This window comes from Schistocerca cancellata, chromosome 11 (genome assembly GCF_023864275.1).
Source record: "Schistocerca cancellata isolate TAMUIC-IGC-003103 chromosome 11, iqSchCanc2.1, whole genome shotgun sequence".
Taxonomy (NCBI): Eukaryota; Metazoa; Arthropoda; class Insecta; order Orthoptera; family Acrididae; genus Schistocerca; species Schistocerca cancellata.
The window spans coordinates 35,764,646-35,780,357 of record NC_064636.1 but is presented as its reverse complement, the minus strand read 5'-3'; the positions used below and the strand labels follow the sequence as shown (position 1 = coordinate 35,780,357).

At 41.4% G+C, this 15,712-nt stretch overlaps 1 protein-coding gene across 1 annotated transcript in view; it reads right to left on the bottom strand.

The window, feature by feature from the left end:
- Positions 1-15,712, bottom strand: part of LOC126108156 (zinc finger protein 239-like) — a 96,515-nt gene that overhangs the window by 39,750 nt on the left and 41,053 nt on the right. The window contains exon 8 of the mRNA XM_049913400.1: positions 6,663-6,722. Within this exon, the coding sequence (XP_049769357.1) occupies positions 6,663-6,722 (60 nt within the window). The remainder of the gene's footprint in view (positions 1-6,662; positions 6,723-15,712) is intronic.

The window sequence follows — 15,712 nt, the reverse complement described above, 5'->3', positions numbered from 1 at the left end:
CCAGTACTAAACCGGTGATCCCTTGATGCCTCAGTACAAGACCTACCAATCAATCCCTTCTTCTTGTCAAGTTGTGCCACAAACTCCTCTTCTCCACAATTCTATTCAAAACCTCCTCATTAGTTACGTGATCTACCCATCTAATATTCAGCATTCTTCTGTAGCACCACATTGCAAAGGCTTCTATTCTCCTCTTGTCTAAACTATTTGTCACCCATGTTTCACTTCAATGCATGGCTACACTTCACAAAATACTTTCAGAAAAGACTTTATGACACTTAAATCTACACTCAATGTTAAATTTCTCTTCAAAAATGCTTTTCCTGCCATTGGCAGTCTACATTTTATATCCCCCCTACTTTGACCCTCATCAATTATTTTGCTTCCCAAATAGCAAAATTCATTTACTACTTTAAGTGTGCCATTTCCTAATCTACTTCCCTCAGAATCACCAGATTTAATTAGACTATGTTCCATTATTATCATTTTGTTTATTTTCATCTTATATCCTCCTTTCAAGATACTGTTCTTCCAAGTTGTTTGCTGTCTCTTGATAGAATTACAGTGTCACTGGCAAACCTCAGAGTTTTTATTTCTATTCCCTCAACTTTAATTTCTACTACAAATTTTTCCTTTACGGCTTGCTCAAAATACAGACTGAATAAAACTCGGGATACACTACAACCCTGTCACGCTCCCTTCCCAACCACTGCTTCCCTTTCGTACCCCTCATATCTTACGACTGTACAAATTGTAAATAGCCTTTCGTTCCCTGTATTTTACTCTGCCACCTTTAGAATTTGAAAGAGATGACACAGTCAACATTGTCAAAAGCTTTCTGTAAGTCTATAAATGCTATAGAAGTAGGTTTTCCTTTCCTTAATGTATTTTTAAAGTTTATTTTATTATTGTTTAATTAAACAGTGCTTTAGCTCTTAGTGTAAGCTTATTTTATCATTCTTAAATTAAACTGAGATTAAAGTGTGATTTGCTCATAAATTTTTACCTCGGTAACAAAGGCAGCTATTCTTTCCACGTGTACGAAGTACGCCACGCACCCACACTCACTAAAAAAAAAAAATGGTGCACCCGCTCGAAGATTAGTGTGAACACCCCCATGCTCAATGTCAGCATGCAACAATACTCACAGATGGCATATAACAGCACTAGCAGTGGATGGTATGTAAAGTGTGTTGGAGGATGTGGAAAATGGTGCAGTAGTTGTCATCATGCAGAAACACAGCAGTTAATCTGATGTCCAAGAGCGAATGATCATTTGCTTTCAGGCCAAGAGTGTAAGCATTTTCAAAACGGCCAAGTTTGCAATCCGGTTCCATGCCACTGTGCATGGCAAAATCGCGCTTTCCAAAACCGGCATTTGGTAACTGTAGTGCACCACAAACAACAGGAGCAAATAACAGCTGTGGAGATATATACAGGCGAATTGATGAGCAAATGAGCACCCAGGTGAACAAAGGGACTATAGACAGTGTGTCTCCTCAATGATTGTTCAGTGAACACTGCTGCATATTGGCCTCCACAGTCTGTGCCTGGTTCGTGCACCCAAGTTGACTTCGGTTCATCGAAGACGAATGCTGGAAATTGCACACAAATACTGCAATTGGAGGTCCAATGAGTGGTGAGAGGTGGCCGCCTCAGATGAATCGGCATTTTATGCTCCGTCGGATAGATGGCCATTAGGGTGTACACTCAGAAGAGTCCAAGTCACAGGAAGGAGTGGTGTTATCTGGGAATATTTTCATGGCATTCCCTTGATGATCTTGCCATTCTGTGGCGGTTCCACCTGCTCTTAATTTTTCGTCGATCACTGTTTGTTGTCCTCAGTGTCGACATACTGTGTTGCTACACTGGCTGAAAAATGGGTTGTGGATTCAGACACTGACTACTTCGAATGATGTAGCTGACATATGCACAGTTACGTTTTACAGCACTTTGATTTCATTGTTCACAGCTCCTTAATAACACACAGTTATACGGCCAGTGCACTACTGTTTAACTTGCGATAAGCCTCATTAATAGTTTGCAGGCAGAACTCCACATACTCCAACAATAGTTTCTTGTCGAATGTCTACGAGCAGTATAACCAAACCACAAAGTTCAGTTTTTTAAGAATAATCAGGTACGTATGCAGCAGATACTGTCACCGGTTTACGCACTGCATAATCGTTTAACACTTATTACACTGTTAAGTTGAAGCACTGTTGTTATTCTAACCGGCACAGGTTACTTGTCCGATTCTCGGCCGTGGACTGATTGTTTCGTGGCCAAAAATCGGGCCTTTATATATCGTCACAATAAACGGTACTGAAACTACACGTTGTTTGAACATAAATTTACAGAAATTACAATTAAAACTTAACTCATTAAATTAACTGAATACATAAAAAAATTGCGTCTTTTTAACAGCTCCGTTTATTACAAGGCTTAGGCCAAATTATTTGCTTAAATCACAAAATCCACAAATATAGTTATGCAAACAATACTTTTGACAAAACCGTTAATTAGTTTGGAATTAATGAAGAGCTGGTTTTGCTAACATGTTTTCCTAACATCTTCCAAATATTTACAATTATTACAGAATTTATATTTGTTTATATGTCAGCAATAGAATTTAAGTTACGAAACAATTACTGATTTTGCCCTATAATGAAAGTTACTAGGAATAACCAGAATAAATTAGAAAATCACACAAATACATAAAACTAAGCACAAAATTAGATATGGTGTCAAATCCTTTAGAACTGAGGGCCAACCTCTCTCTTATGAAAATACAAATTATATTCACGTGTGCTAATGGGGAACAGTTAAAAGTAACAAAATGAATTGAAGGAGAGGCAGGTGGCAAAACAAGAGAGGAATTAAAAATATTCCAGCTTGCTTCGTCACACTTCAAGAAGGGACAACAGACCGACAAGTACATATCTATTGTCAGTAACAATGTCAATGTGTACATGCAGTTTGTTTTTTCTCTGACACAATGGCATCTATCAGCAGGACAATGCAACACGTCATACAGCACTAAAAATGTGTGGGTCGAAGAGACCAGGTGAGTTTACCATATTCCCCTGCCCACCAAACACACTGAATTTAAATCCAATTTAGAATCTGGAGGACCAACTCAATCGGGCCATTTGAGCACCAGTACAGCACCTATTATCACAACATAGGTCAACTGAACAACTGCTTAACCAAATCGACCAAACTGCTACTTGGTCGTATTTTTCAGTTTGTAATTGCCCAAAGCCGTTAATTACAAATATTCTTTGTTTATTTGTGTAATAAGATGATGACGGCATCATTTGTCTAAGAGGAGCAATATGTGGTGTAGTATCACTTTGAGAAAGTGGTGTTACCCCTTTTTGACCGAATCGACGAATGGTGTTTGTGACATTTGGAAGTATTTTTATTTGTTACGAGATGCGTTTGGAAATGACTCCTGTTTGGAAATTTATTCATATTTGTGGATGTACAAAGGTCTGAATGGAAGCAGTATATTTACACCGTGGGACAATGATAGCACATTTTCTGCACATTGCAGTACCTATTGGTTAGGTGGTTTATTCTGTGCCGCCACGTCCCGGCTCTGGCACGCTCTATGTGCCACGGAACATCGAATACCGTGACAATGTGGTGACATCACAGAAGACTGTCTAAGATTAGCTTTCAGATTTTGTACCGAGCTGTACACAGTGAACATCTTACAGATTAAGTGTCAAGATCGATTAATGTTCACATAGTTTATAAGAAGTGATTCCGTATTGTAATGGAAAGAGCAATATATCACTACCTATGAAGAGGTGCTTTCTATTCTGTAGTAGAGAGCTGAAGTTCAAGAAAACTTTACAGATTCCAACACAGGAAAAGTTGCAGAGGTGAAGAAGCCCATAGCACAACGGAAAAATTTAACACCATTATCCTGAATGTTGAGTCAAGAAGTAACAGTTCAGGATATATTTATGATGATTGTAATTAAAAAAACAACACACACACACACACACACACACACGAAATATAGAAGTAGAGATCATTACAAGACCAGCCCAAGGGATGATGTGTACTTCAAGTTAAGACAGCAATTGTAGAGAAGCATCTGTGCAGATGGCCCTGTGAATCACTGGTCTATGCTGGAGCAGCATATTATCCAAAAAATAAATGGAGGGAAACATAAATGACTGTAATGAGTTTGAAAAAACAAATTAACATTTTATTGTACATTCTTTGTCCTTCTGTATTCTTAACTAGTTGTTATATGAAGAATACTATAATGAATATAATAGAGGGAAACATTCCACGTGGGAAAAATATATTCAAAAAGAAAGATGATGAGACTTACCAAACAAAAGCGCTGGCAGGTCGATAGACACACAAACAAACACAAACATACACACAAAATTTTTGTGTGTATGTTTGTGTTTGTTTGTGTGTCTATCGACCTGCCAGCGCTTTTGTTTGGTAAGTCTCATCATCTTTCTTTTTGAATACTATAATGATTTTGAGAACAAATGAAACACATGAAGAAGTGTCAGTACAATTACTGAACGAAAGTAGAAATAGTTTAATGCCATTGCCATCCAACATACGCTGCATGATAAGGAGAACATCTCTTCAATTGCTGCATCTACAATTACAGTCTACATGGAAGACTGAGGTAAGCAGAATAATGAACGATTTCCACCAACTGAGGTAAGCAAACTCTAAACTTCGAAATCTGACAGGACCATTACACAACAACACTGGCTTAGCCATACATGTTCACATCATGGCAACTCTTGTTGCAAATGTTTATTTTTTGTCCTGTCTTTCCCAAGATCCTTACAGTTCAAACCAAGCTAAACAGACCAAATTTAAGCTGACAGCACACTCAAGCTCTACCAGGTGTACAAGTACGAAATGCAGATATTTTTGTCTAAAATACATATTAAATTCAGAAGACTGATAAATAGTGCTTTATTCAAAGTATGCTCCATCATTTGTTATACATTTTTCCCATCTTTCGGGCAATTTGTGAAAACTACATCAGCAAAAATTTTCCCCTTTTGCTGCAAACCATTCATTGAGCCATTTCTTCACATCTTCACAAGAATCAAAGTGCTGCTCAGCAAGTGCGTGACCCGTCAATGCAAACAGGTACTCAGAAGGAACCAAGTCTGGTGAGTACGCCATAAGCACGGTGTAGAACATCCAGGCTGAGTTTTGCCATATGTGAACGAGCACTTGTCATGAAGAAAAGTGACTTATCTCTTCAGGTACTGTGTCCTCGTTTCAAGCAGCGAATGGTTCAAATCAGTCAATTATTTCCAGAATGAGATTTTCACTCTGCAGCAGAGTGTGGGCTGATATGAAACTTCCTGGCAGATTAAAACTGTGCCGGACCGAGACTCGAACTCGGGACCTTTGCCTTTCGAGCTGTGGGGATGAGGCGCGAGTCGTGCTTGGGTAGCTCAGTCGGTAGAGCACTTGCCCGTGAAAGGCAAAGGTCCCGAGTTCGAGTCTCGGTCCGGCACACAGTTTTAATCCGCCAGGAAGTTTCAGTCAACTATTGTTGGTAATGTTTAATATGAACTGTTTCACCAAGTTTTAACAGCTCTGGTGCTTCCACACATAAAGCATTGTCTTTCTGCCACAGTGATTCAGTCCCGTGTTCGATATGGATGGTGTGCTCCCTTCACTATTTTTTGTGCTTGGGATTCTCGTTGTAAATCCACTTTACATCCCCTGAAGTAAACAATGCCAAAATGACTTCCCTTTGTACCGAGCAATCAAAATCACTTAAGTTTTTGCACTTTTCCTTTTACCTGTCGTTCAACCCATTTCTCGTACCCGACTGGGAACAGCTTGTCGACTAACATCCAATTGTGCAGCAAGTTGTTACTATGTTTGTGAATCATCTTCGTTCGACGATGCTCACAATTCCACATCTATTTTTTTTTGTGGTTTTCCCCATTCTTTGTCTGCAAGACTGAAGTCACCATTTTTGAAATGTCGAAACTATCACTGACACTTATCTTGTGATGGAGTATGTTTACTATAAGTCTCTGAAGCAATCAGTTTGATTGAACAGCAGTTTTTTTCATATGAAAACAAAAAGTTATTGCTGTATGTGAATGCTCTTTGTTTAGAATAAATTTGAACATATTGAGAACAACACAAGGTTATGCACACACTTTTCCAATTTATCACTCGTGTGCATCTGACACTTGGTGACTACAAAATGGCGGAGTGTCAAATCTTTAACTGCATTGGTGCGACATCTGTTGTCTGAAATTCACATTTAATATTTGTATTCTATGACGGATTGCTGTACTATTTTGGAACTCTTTGGCTTTGTAGAAAGGTTGCACTTTATAAAGATCCTACCGAAGACCTGAAATCTGGATCCTGCTTTAATTAGGACGGATCCCATGTGTTTTTCCACATTATATCCCCACCAATTATTACAATCAGCTATTTGTATGACTTAATTCTTACTGATGTTCTTTGCTGGCTAGATAATTTTTATTTACAGTTCCATACATAAAATGGGACCAAAACATTATGTGGCAGTAGCCACAGAAAGCCAAAACAGTTACAGTACATGCAACAGACAGAAAAGAAAAGCCATACGTTACAGGTCATCAAGTAACTTTCAAATAAGAACTCACCTCATCTGCAAAATGCGGAGAATCCAAGTCTTTGACAGAGCCGTTGTCAATGTCACAATCCTGCAACAAACAATGTCTCAATACATCTAACAACATCCAAAATTTCAGGTGCCTGAAGAGAAACACAAACTAGGTTTCTCAGCTTTCAATGGAAGCTGACTTCTGCACCTTGGATGCAAATTCATGTTAAATTTTCTTCTGGCAAAGAATTCTAATTAAATTATGTGTCAAAATTCTGGTGAAACATTAGTCTGACCCCACTTTTCCAGCTGTACGCGTAACACGGCGCCAGTGTGTCACCACGATTTTGCTTTCTGGGAGCGTTTCCCCTCAGCTCTATAAATGCAAACCGTTTGTCAATTTAGCACACCGGTAGGAGAGTTATATTACTTCCCTCAGACAAGAAAGGAAATGGTATAAAAATATATCTATAAAAATTGGTTGACACGAGCGTAGTAAGTATAGTTTGCACTTTCAATGAAATTTTAAATAAAAGTTGTGTGTTACTTAGTTCAAAGTATGCACACATCAAGAGTTAAAAGGTGTCAGCCTAAATTATCACAATATTCACACACAACTAGAACAAGTAACATCCCACCACCCAAAAGACGCAAGTAGCGAAGGTGCTGAAAGAGATGAAAATATGCAAGAGTCCACGAATATGCAGATAAAATTCTCATTTTGTTTCACTATTCCATCGGAGGAACTTCTCAGGCGAGTGTCACACAGATTCAGTCGGCAAAAGTCCACATCACAACAGGTGCCACACAAAGCTACTGACACCATACGGAGTGCTGAGTGGGACATCCAAGTACTCTGAACTCCTCTCTACCTCCATTTAGGTAATACAAATCATGCCTGCTTATTCTGCTCGGGCGTTCATATAACTGAACAAAGGAAGTAGGTTACAGTACACTTGTTCACCCACTGCTGGAATACTGCTCACCGGTGTGGGATCTGTACCAGATAGGGTTGACAGAAGAGAGAGAGAAGATCCAACGGAGAGCAGCGCGCTTCGTTACAGGATCATTTAGTAATTGCGAAAGCGTTACGGAGATGATTGATAAACTCCAGTGGAAAATTCCACAAGAGAGACGCTCAGTAGCTCAGTATGGGCTGTTGTTGAAGTTTCGAGAACATACCTTCACTGAGCAGTCTAACAGTATATTGCTCCCTCCTAAATATATCCCGTGAAGAGACCGTGGGGATAAAATCGGAGAAATTAGAGCTCACACAGACGCACACCGACAATCTTTCTTTCCATGAACAATAAGAGACTGGAATAGAAGGGAGAACCGATAGAGGTACTCAAAGTACCCTCCGCCACACACCGTCAGGTGACTTGCGGAGTATGGGTGTAGATGTAGATGTAAATTTGCCTCTACGGGCCACGAATCCACCACCTTCAGTGCAGAAGCACAATTACGTTCGACCTCTGCAGGAATCTCAAACTAACAAGTGTAGAGGACACTGATGAGGACTGCAGATAAGTGGCATCCTGTGGGAACGTGGGTCGGCACCGAGATGTGCCGAGACAGTGCGCACAATTGTGACAGACACTGTGTCTGGATGGCGCAGTGCTTAATGCGACGGCCTAGCAAGCAGGAGATATAGGGGCCAAGACACAGTCTGGTACACACGTTCACTCGTCGCCGCCAATTTCACGTAAAGTATTGATGTAACCGACAATAATTCCCGCCCTTTCCTTTCTCCCCCCTCCACCTTAATTTATATAATGTCTATTGCAGGTGTGGATTCCATGTGATGTCTGTTATTTCAGACATGCCCAAAAGAACAGACACTGTGCATTCATATACACTACTGACCATCAAAATTGTAACACCAAGAAGAAATGCAGATAATAAACAGGTATTCATTGGACAAATATATTATACTAGAACTGACATGTGATTACACTTTCACTCAATTTGGGTGCATAGATCCTGAGAAACCAGGACCCAGAACAACCACCTCTGGCCCTAATAACGGCATTGATACGCCTGAGCATTGAGTCAAACAGATCTTGGATGGCGTGTACAGGTACAGCTGCCCATGCAGTTTGAACACCATACCACAGTTCATCAAGATTAGTGACTGGTGTATTGTGACAAGTCAGTTGCTCAGCCACCATCGACCAGACGTTTTCAATTGTGAGACATCTCGAGAATGTGCTGGCCAGGGCAGAAGTCGAACATTTCCTGTATCCAGAAAGGCTCATACAGGACCTGCAACATGCAGTCATGCATTATCCTGCTGAAATGTAGGGTTTCGCAGGGATCCAATGAAGGGTAGAGCCACGGGTTGTAATGCATCTGAAATTTAACATCCACTGTTCAAAGTGCCATCAATGCGAACAAGAGGTGACAGAGACCTGTAACCATGGCACCCCATACCATCACGTCAGGTGATACGCAGTCTGGCAATGGCAAACACACACTTCCAATGTGCGTTCACCGCGATGTCGGCAAACACGGATGCAACCATCCTGATGCTGTAAACAGAACCTAGATTCATCCGAAAAAAATGACGTTTTGCCATTCGTGCTCCCAGGTTCGTCGCTGAAGACACCATCGCAGGGGCTCCTGTCTGTGATGCAGCGTCAAAGGTAACCGCAGCCACGGTCTGCGAGCTGACAGTTCAAGCTGCTGCAAACGTCGTCGAACTGTTTGTGCAGATGGTTGTTGTCTTGCAAACGTCCCCATCTGTTGACTCAGGGACCGAGACGTGGCTGCACGATCCATTACAGCCGTGCGGATAAGATGCCTGTTATCTTGACTGCTAGTGATACAAGGCCATTGGGATCCAGCACGGCGTTCCGTATTACCCTCCTGAACCCACTGATTCCATATTCTGCTAACAGTCATCGGGTCTCGACCAACGCGAGCAGCAATGTGGCGATACGATAAACCGCAATCGCGATAGGCTACAATCCGACCTTTATCAAAGTCGGAAACGTGATGGTACGCATTTCTCCTCCTTACATGAGGCATCACAACAACGCTTCACCAGGCAACGCCGGTCAACTGCTGTTTGTGTATGAGAAATCGGTTGGAAACATTCCTCATGTCAGCACGTTGTAGGTGTCGCCACCGGCGCCAACCTTGTGTGAAGCGAATGCTCTGAGAAGCTAATCATTTGCATATCACAGCATCTTCTTCCTGTCTGTTAAATTTTGCGTCTGTAGCATGTCATCTCCATGGTGTAGTTATTTTCATGGCCAGTAGTGTAATTATCAGGTTACATTATAGCAACTTTGACATTAACTTACGAACTACTGCTCCCATCGATAGCGTATTTTCACATGTGCACTCATTTTTCTCTTTGCAACGACGTTACCAACTTTTCTGAACCGTGTCGGCTTTGCAGCTATCGATATTCCTTCAGAGGTGCAAACTTTTCGGCACTTGTGGGTCTGTCGCGAGGCGGTGCGGCAGTGAGCAGATCGACGGGTGAGCGCAAGAGCAGTTTTGGATGGGGAGAAGCGACGGTGTCTGATGAGGGGAGGTAACCGGGTCGGCGAAGAGGTGTTTTGAAAAGGAACTGTACAGGTGACAATTTTAACAGCTGTGTCTCGGGATGGTCTGCGCAGCCAAGCCGTCGGTGGCCGTTAACCGGTTACATTTTATTGAGAGATTGAACTGGTGACCTACTTCTCTGATGCTGCTGGACGATCATTTCGCTGACCTGATAAGGTGACATCTTTCTATTTATGTCTTTCACTGGCCACGCACCTTCTGCCTTCCGTATTGGAAATGTACCTCACCTGACACTAAACTATCAGTGAGTGCTCACTTATGAAAATCTGTTAGTAATCCATGTTGTGGTCGGATGCTAAGCAATTTGTTGTATCATTCTGATCGACCCATTGTTGCTCGGTGTCTAGTGGCTTCAGCATTCTGCCTTACCATCCAAGCCGTGGGGATTATTGCATATAATGTTTTAAAACTGAGTGTTCAGTTTGATCCAGACAATATTGTGGAGCTCAAAATGTACATCTACATCTACATTTATACTCCGCAAGCCACCCAACGGTGTGTGGTGGAGGGTACCCTGAGTACCTCTATCCGTTCTCCCTCCTATTCCAGTCTCGTATTGTTCGTGTAAAGAAGGATTGTCAGTACGCCTCTGTGTGGGCTCTAATCTCTCTGACTTTATCCTCATGGTCTCTTCGCGAGATATACGTAGGAGGGAGCAATATACTGCTCGACTCTTCGGTGAAGGTATGTTCTCGAAACTTCGACAAAAGCCCGTACCGAGCTACTGAGCGTCTCTCTTGCAGAGTATTCCACTGCAGTTTATATCATCATCTCCGTAACGCTTTCGCGATTACTAAATGATCCTGTAACGAAGCGCGCTGCTCTCCGTTGGGTCTTCTCTATCTCTTCTATCAACCCTATCTGGTACGGATCCCACAGTGTTGAGCAGTATTCGAGCAGTGGGCGAACAAGCATACTGTAACCTACTTCCTTTGTTTTCGGATTACATTTCCTTAGGATTCTTCCAATGAATCTCAGTCTGGCATCTGCTTTACCGACGATCAACTTTATATGATCATTCCATTTTAAATCACTCCTAATGCGTACTCCCAGATAATTTATGGAATTAATTGCTTCCAGTTGCTGACCTGCTATATTGTAGCTAAATGATAAGGGATCTTTCTTTCTATGTACTCGCAGCACATTACACTTGTCTACATTGAGATTCAATTGCCATTCCATGCACCATGCGTCAATTCGCTGCAGATCCTCCTGCATTTCAGTACAATTTTCCATTGTTACAACCTCTCGATACACCACAGCATCGTCTGCAAAAAGTCTCAGTGAACTACCGATGTCATCCACAAGGTCATTTATGTATATTGTGAATAGCAACGGTCCTACGACACTCCCCTGCGGCACACCTGAAATCACTCTTACTTCGGAAGACTTCTCTCCATTGAGAATGACCTGCGTTCTGTTATCTAGGAGCTCTTCAATCCAATCACACAATTGGTCTGATAGTCCATATGCTCTTACTTTGTTCATTGAACGACTGTGAGGAACTGTATCAAACGCCTTGTGGAAGTCAAGAAACATGGCATCTACGTGGGAACCCGTGTCTACAGCCCTCTGAGTCTCGTGGACGAATAGCACGAGCTGGGTTTCACACGACTGTCTTTTTCAAAACCCATGCTGATTCCTACAGAGTAGATTTCTAGTCTCCAGGAAAGTCATTATACTCTAACATAATACGTGTTCCAAAATTCTACAACTGATCGATGTTAGAGATATAGGTCTATAGTTCTGCACATCTGTTCGACGTCCCTTCTTGAAAACTGGGATGACCTGTGGCCTTTTCCAATCCTTCGGAACGCTACGCTCTTCTAGAGACCTACAGTACACCACTGCAAGAAGGGAGGCAAGTTCCTTCGCATACTCTGGGTAAAATCGAACTGGTATCCCATCAGGTCTAGCGGCCTTTCCTCTTTTGAGCGATTTTAATTGTTTCTCTATCCCTCTGTTGTCTTTTTCGATATCTACCATTTTGTCATCTGTGCGACAATCTAGAGAAGGAACTACAGTGCAGTCTTCCTCTGTGAAACAGCTTTGGAAAAAGACATTTAGTATTTCGGCCTTTAGTCTGTCATCCTCTGTTTCAGTACCAATTTGGTCACAGAGTGTCTGGACATTTTGTTTTGATCCACCTACCGCTTTGACATAAGACCAAAATTTCTTAGGATTTTCTGCCAAGTCAGTACATAGAACTTTACTTTCGAATTCGTTGAACACCTCTCACATAGCCCTCCTCACACTACATTTCGCATCGTGTAATTTTTGTTTGTCTGCTAGGCTTTGGCTATGTTTATGTTTGCTGTGAAGTTCCCTTTGCTTCCGCAGCAGTTTCCTAACTCGGTTGTTGTACCATGGTGGCTCTTTTCCATCTCTTACGATCTTGCTTGGCACATACTCATCTAACGCATATTGTACGATGGTTTTGAACTTTGTCCACTGATCCTCAACACTATCTGTACTTGAGACAAAACTTTTGTGTTGAGCCGTCAGGTATTCTGTAATCTGCATTTTGTCACTTTTGCTAAACAGAAAAATCTTCCTACCTTTTTTAATATTTCTATTTACGGCTGGAATCATCGATGCAGTAACCGTTTTATGATCGCTGATTCCCTGTTCTGCATTAACTGTTTCAAATAGTTTGGGTCTGTTTGTCACCAGAAGGTCTAATATGTTATCGCCACGAGTCGGTTCTCTGTTTAACTACTCAAGGTAGTTTTCAGATAAAGCACTTAAAAAAATTTCACTGGATTCTTTGTCCCTGCCACCCGTTATGAAAGTTTGAGTATCCCAGTCTATATCCGGCAAATTAAAATCTCCACCCAGAACTATAACATGGTGGGGAAATCTACTCGAAATATTATCCAAATTATCCTTCAGGTGCTCAGCCAGAACAGCTGCTGAGCCAGGGGGCCTATAGAGACATCCAATTACCGTGTATGAGCCTGCTTTAACCGTGACCTTCACCCAAATTATTTCACATTTCGGGTCTCCGTCAATTTCCTTCGATACTATTGCACTTCTTATCGCTATAAACAAGCCTCCCCCTTCACTGTCCAGCCTGTCTCTGCGGTATACATTCCAATCTGAGTTTAGGATTTCATTACTGTTTACGTCTGGTTTCAGCCAACTTTCTGTCCCTAGTACTATATGGGTGTTGTGACCGTTTATTAATGACAGCAGTTCTGGGACCTTTATATAGACGCTCCTGCAGTTAACTATTAGCACAATATTGTTATTCCCTGTTGCACTTTGCCTACTCCTACCTTGCCGCGTCTCAGGAGGTGTCTTGTCGGGCCTAGGGAGGGAATTCTCTAACCTAAAAAACCCACATGTGCACTCCACACGTACTCCGCTACCCTTGTAGCCGCTTCCGGCATGTAGTGCACTTGTTCTTGCATTTGACACAATTGAATGTTCCATTAAGGTCTAAGTGCACACAATGACAGCCCTCCGAGTTAACCATTTGGGGGAAGTGAAGTCAGATGCACCTACTGTACTTCGCGCCCTCCGTCAGACCGATAAATCAGGCCCGAGCGGCACAACCAGGTGTGGTCCGTGTCAGCTGCTCCGCAGAACGCCCGCACTTGGCCGATGCAGTAAGCTGGGAACTATTTGTAAGAGTAGAGTGTGATGTAAATTACTGCCTGTGTAGTTTGGAGTTCGTATGTAAGGTTACTGTTTCTTTTAAACGAATATATTTGGGCAAGGTTTTGAAACTGCCTGTAAGTAAACTTACAACAGCCCTTTAGGCATCGAGTGTATTCTATTTTCTATCAAAATGGTATTCCCTTTCGCATTTGAAAAGTTGTTATGCTTTGAAACTTCCAGAATGAGAATGCAGCGGACTGTGAAACTTCCTAGCAGATTAAAACTGTGTTCTGGACCAAGACTCGAACTCAGGACCTTTGCCTTTCACAGGTAAGTGCTCTACCAACTGAGCTACCCAAGCACGACTCACGACCCGTCCTCACAGCTTTAATTCCGCCAGTACCTCGTCTCCTACATTCCAAACTTCACAGAAGCTCTCCTGCATACCCTGCAGAACTTTTATATTTTCTTTGGTATTTAAGGCCAACTGATGAGCTTCATGTACAAATGTTCTCTCACTTGAAGTTTATGATAATTGTTATTTCTGTTGATTGACTTTCAATAAATATTGTGAAGAATAAAAGGTGAATGCTCCTCTGCCCTACGGTCCAGTCCTTCCACTTAATCCTTTGGGCATTTTGCGATATGCTGAGGTAATACCGGTATCATTTCTGGTAACTAGTCTGGATCAACCTTTTCATATAACCCTTACATATAAAGTTTGCAAAAAATTGTTCAAAGAAATTAATTAAAAATGCTATCAGCAAAACATTTTGCTCCTCTCAAAGTTTAACAGAAACATCAAATTTCAGTTTATCAAATACTGATAACAGAGTACTTTCTCTGGAAACGAATGTTTTAAAGTAGTTTACATCACCATTTCTTATTTGAGCATCACTTAGTCTAGTCATTAGGAAGCATGACTATTAGCTTTACCATCTATCAGTGAAGTCCCCTTGCTTTCTTTATGCTAATTTTTAGTACTTTTAAGTGCTGATTTGTTTATATAAGCAAGAACTGGAAGAAGACAAGGTTAGTTAAGGTAGATATCAATTCATGCCTATTTAAACACTGCCAAAGAAAAAGTGTATGGGTAAAAAAAAAAAACCTGCCGCAGGTGAAGACACATTCATTCATCCAGGGTGAATACGTGGACAAAAAAAAAATTCCCCGGATTTCGCGGTTAAAAATACACTTTCTCCTGGGTGAAAATACACTTTTACCGTGTTAAGTGACAGTATACTCTTCCTTGGCACTGTGAAACTCATCAATCCTTTGAATGTTTATGGTTTTATATACCGACGTGGAATTTCCTGGCACTTAGGAAACTAAACTCGGGTGGGAGGGGTGGGGGGGGGGGGGGTGGGGGGGGGGGGGGGGGACATGTTCTGAAAAACCTTTGATGTGCAGCAACTTGTACGCTGCATTAATCCGTATTACGAAGGTATAAATTTGAATTCCACCAAATACCGTATGCCACTTTCCAAAGCATTGAAATCGAGATTGCGACGCGCTTTTGTAATCCAGTCATAGCTCATGTCATGTGATCTCGCCACCTGATGACAGCATAGGACACATGACGTAGTCAGCCAATAGCAATATCACTCTTAAGTAGTGCGAACACACAAATAAGAAAAGTTAATTGTTTAAAATAATATACATAGCATTCACATATAATATTGGTCTCTAAGATTAATAAGCTGGAAGAGAAGCTAAGTTTCCGTATATAATGTTGATCTTTTATTGCGCGTGTTACACTTTTAGATAGATCACACAAATGTGCCAGTAAAATTTGTAATAACGACGTAAGTGTTTGATCTTCTGGGCTCGAAATTCTTCTAAATGGTTGTCCTCAAAGAGCTGATTTTTAAGTGAGTCAAACGCTTTGTGATTTTAGAAATTCATCGTACA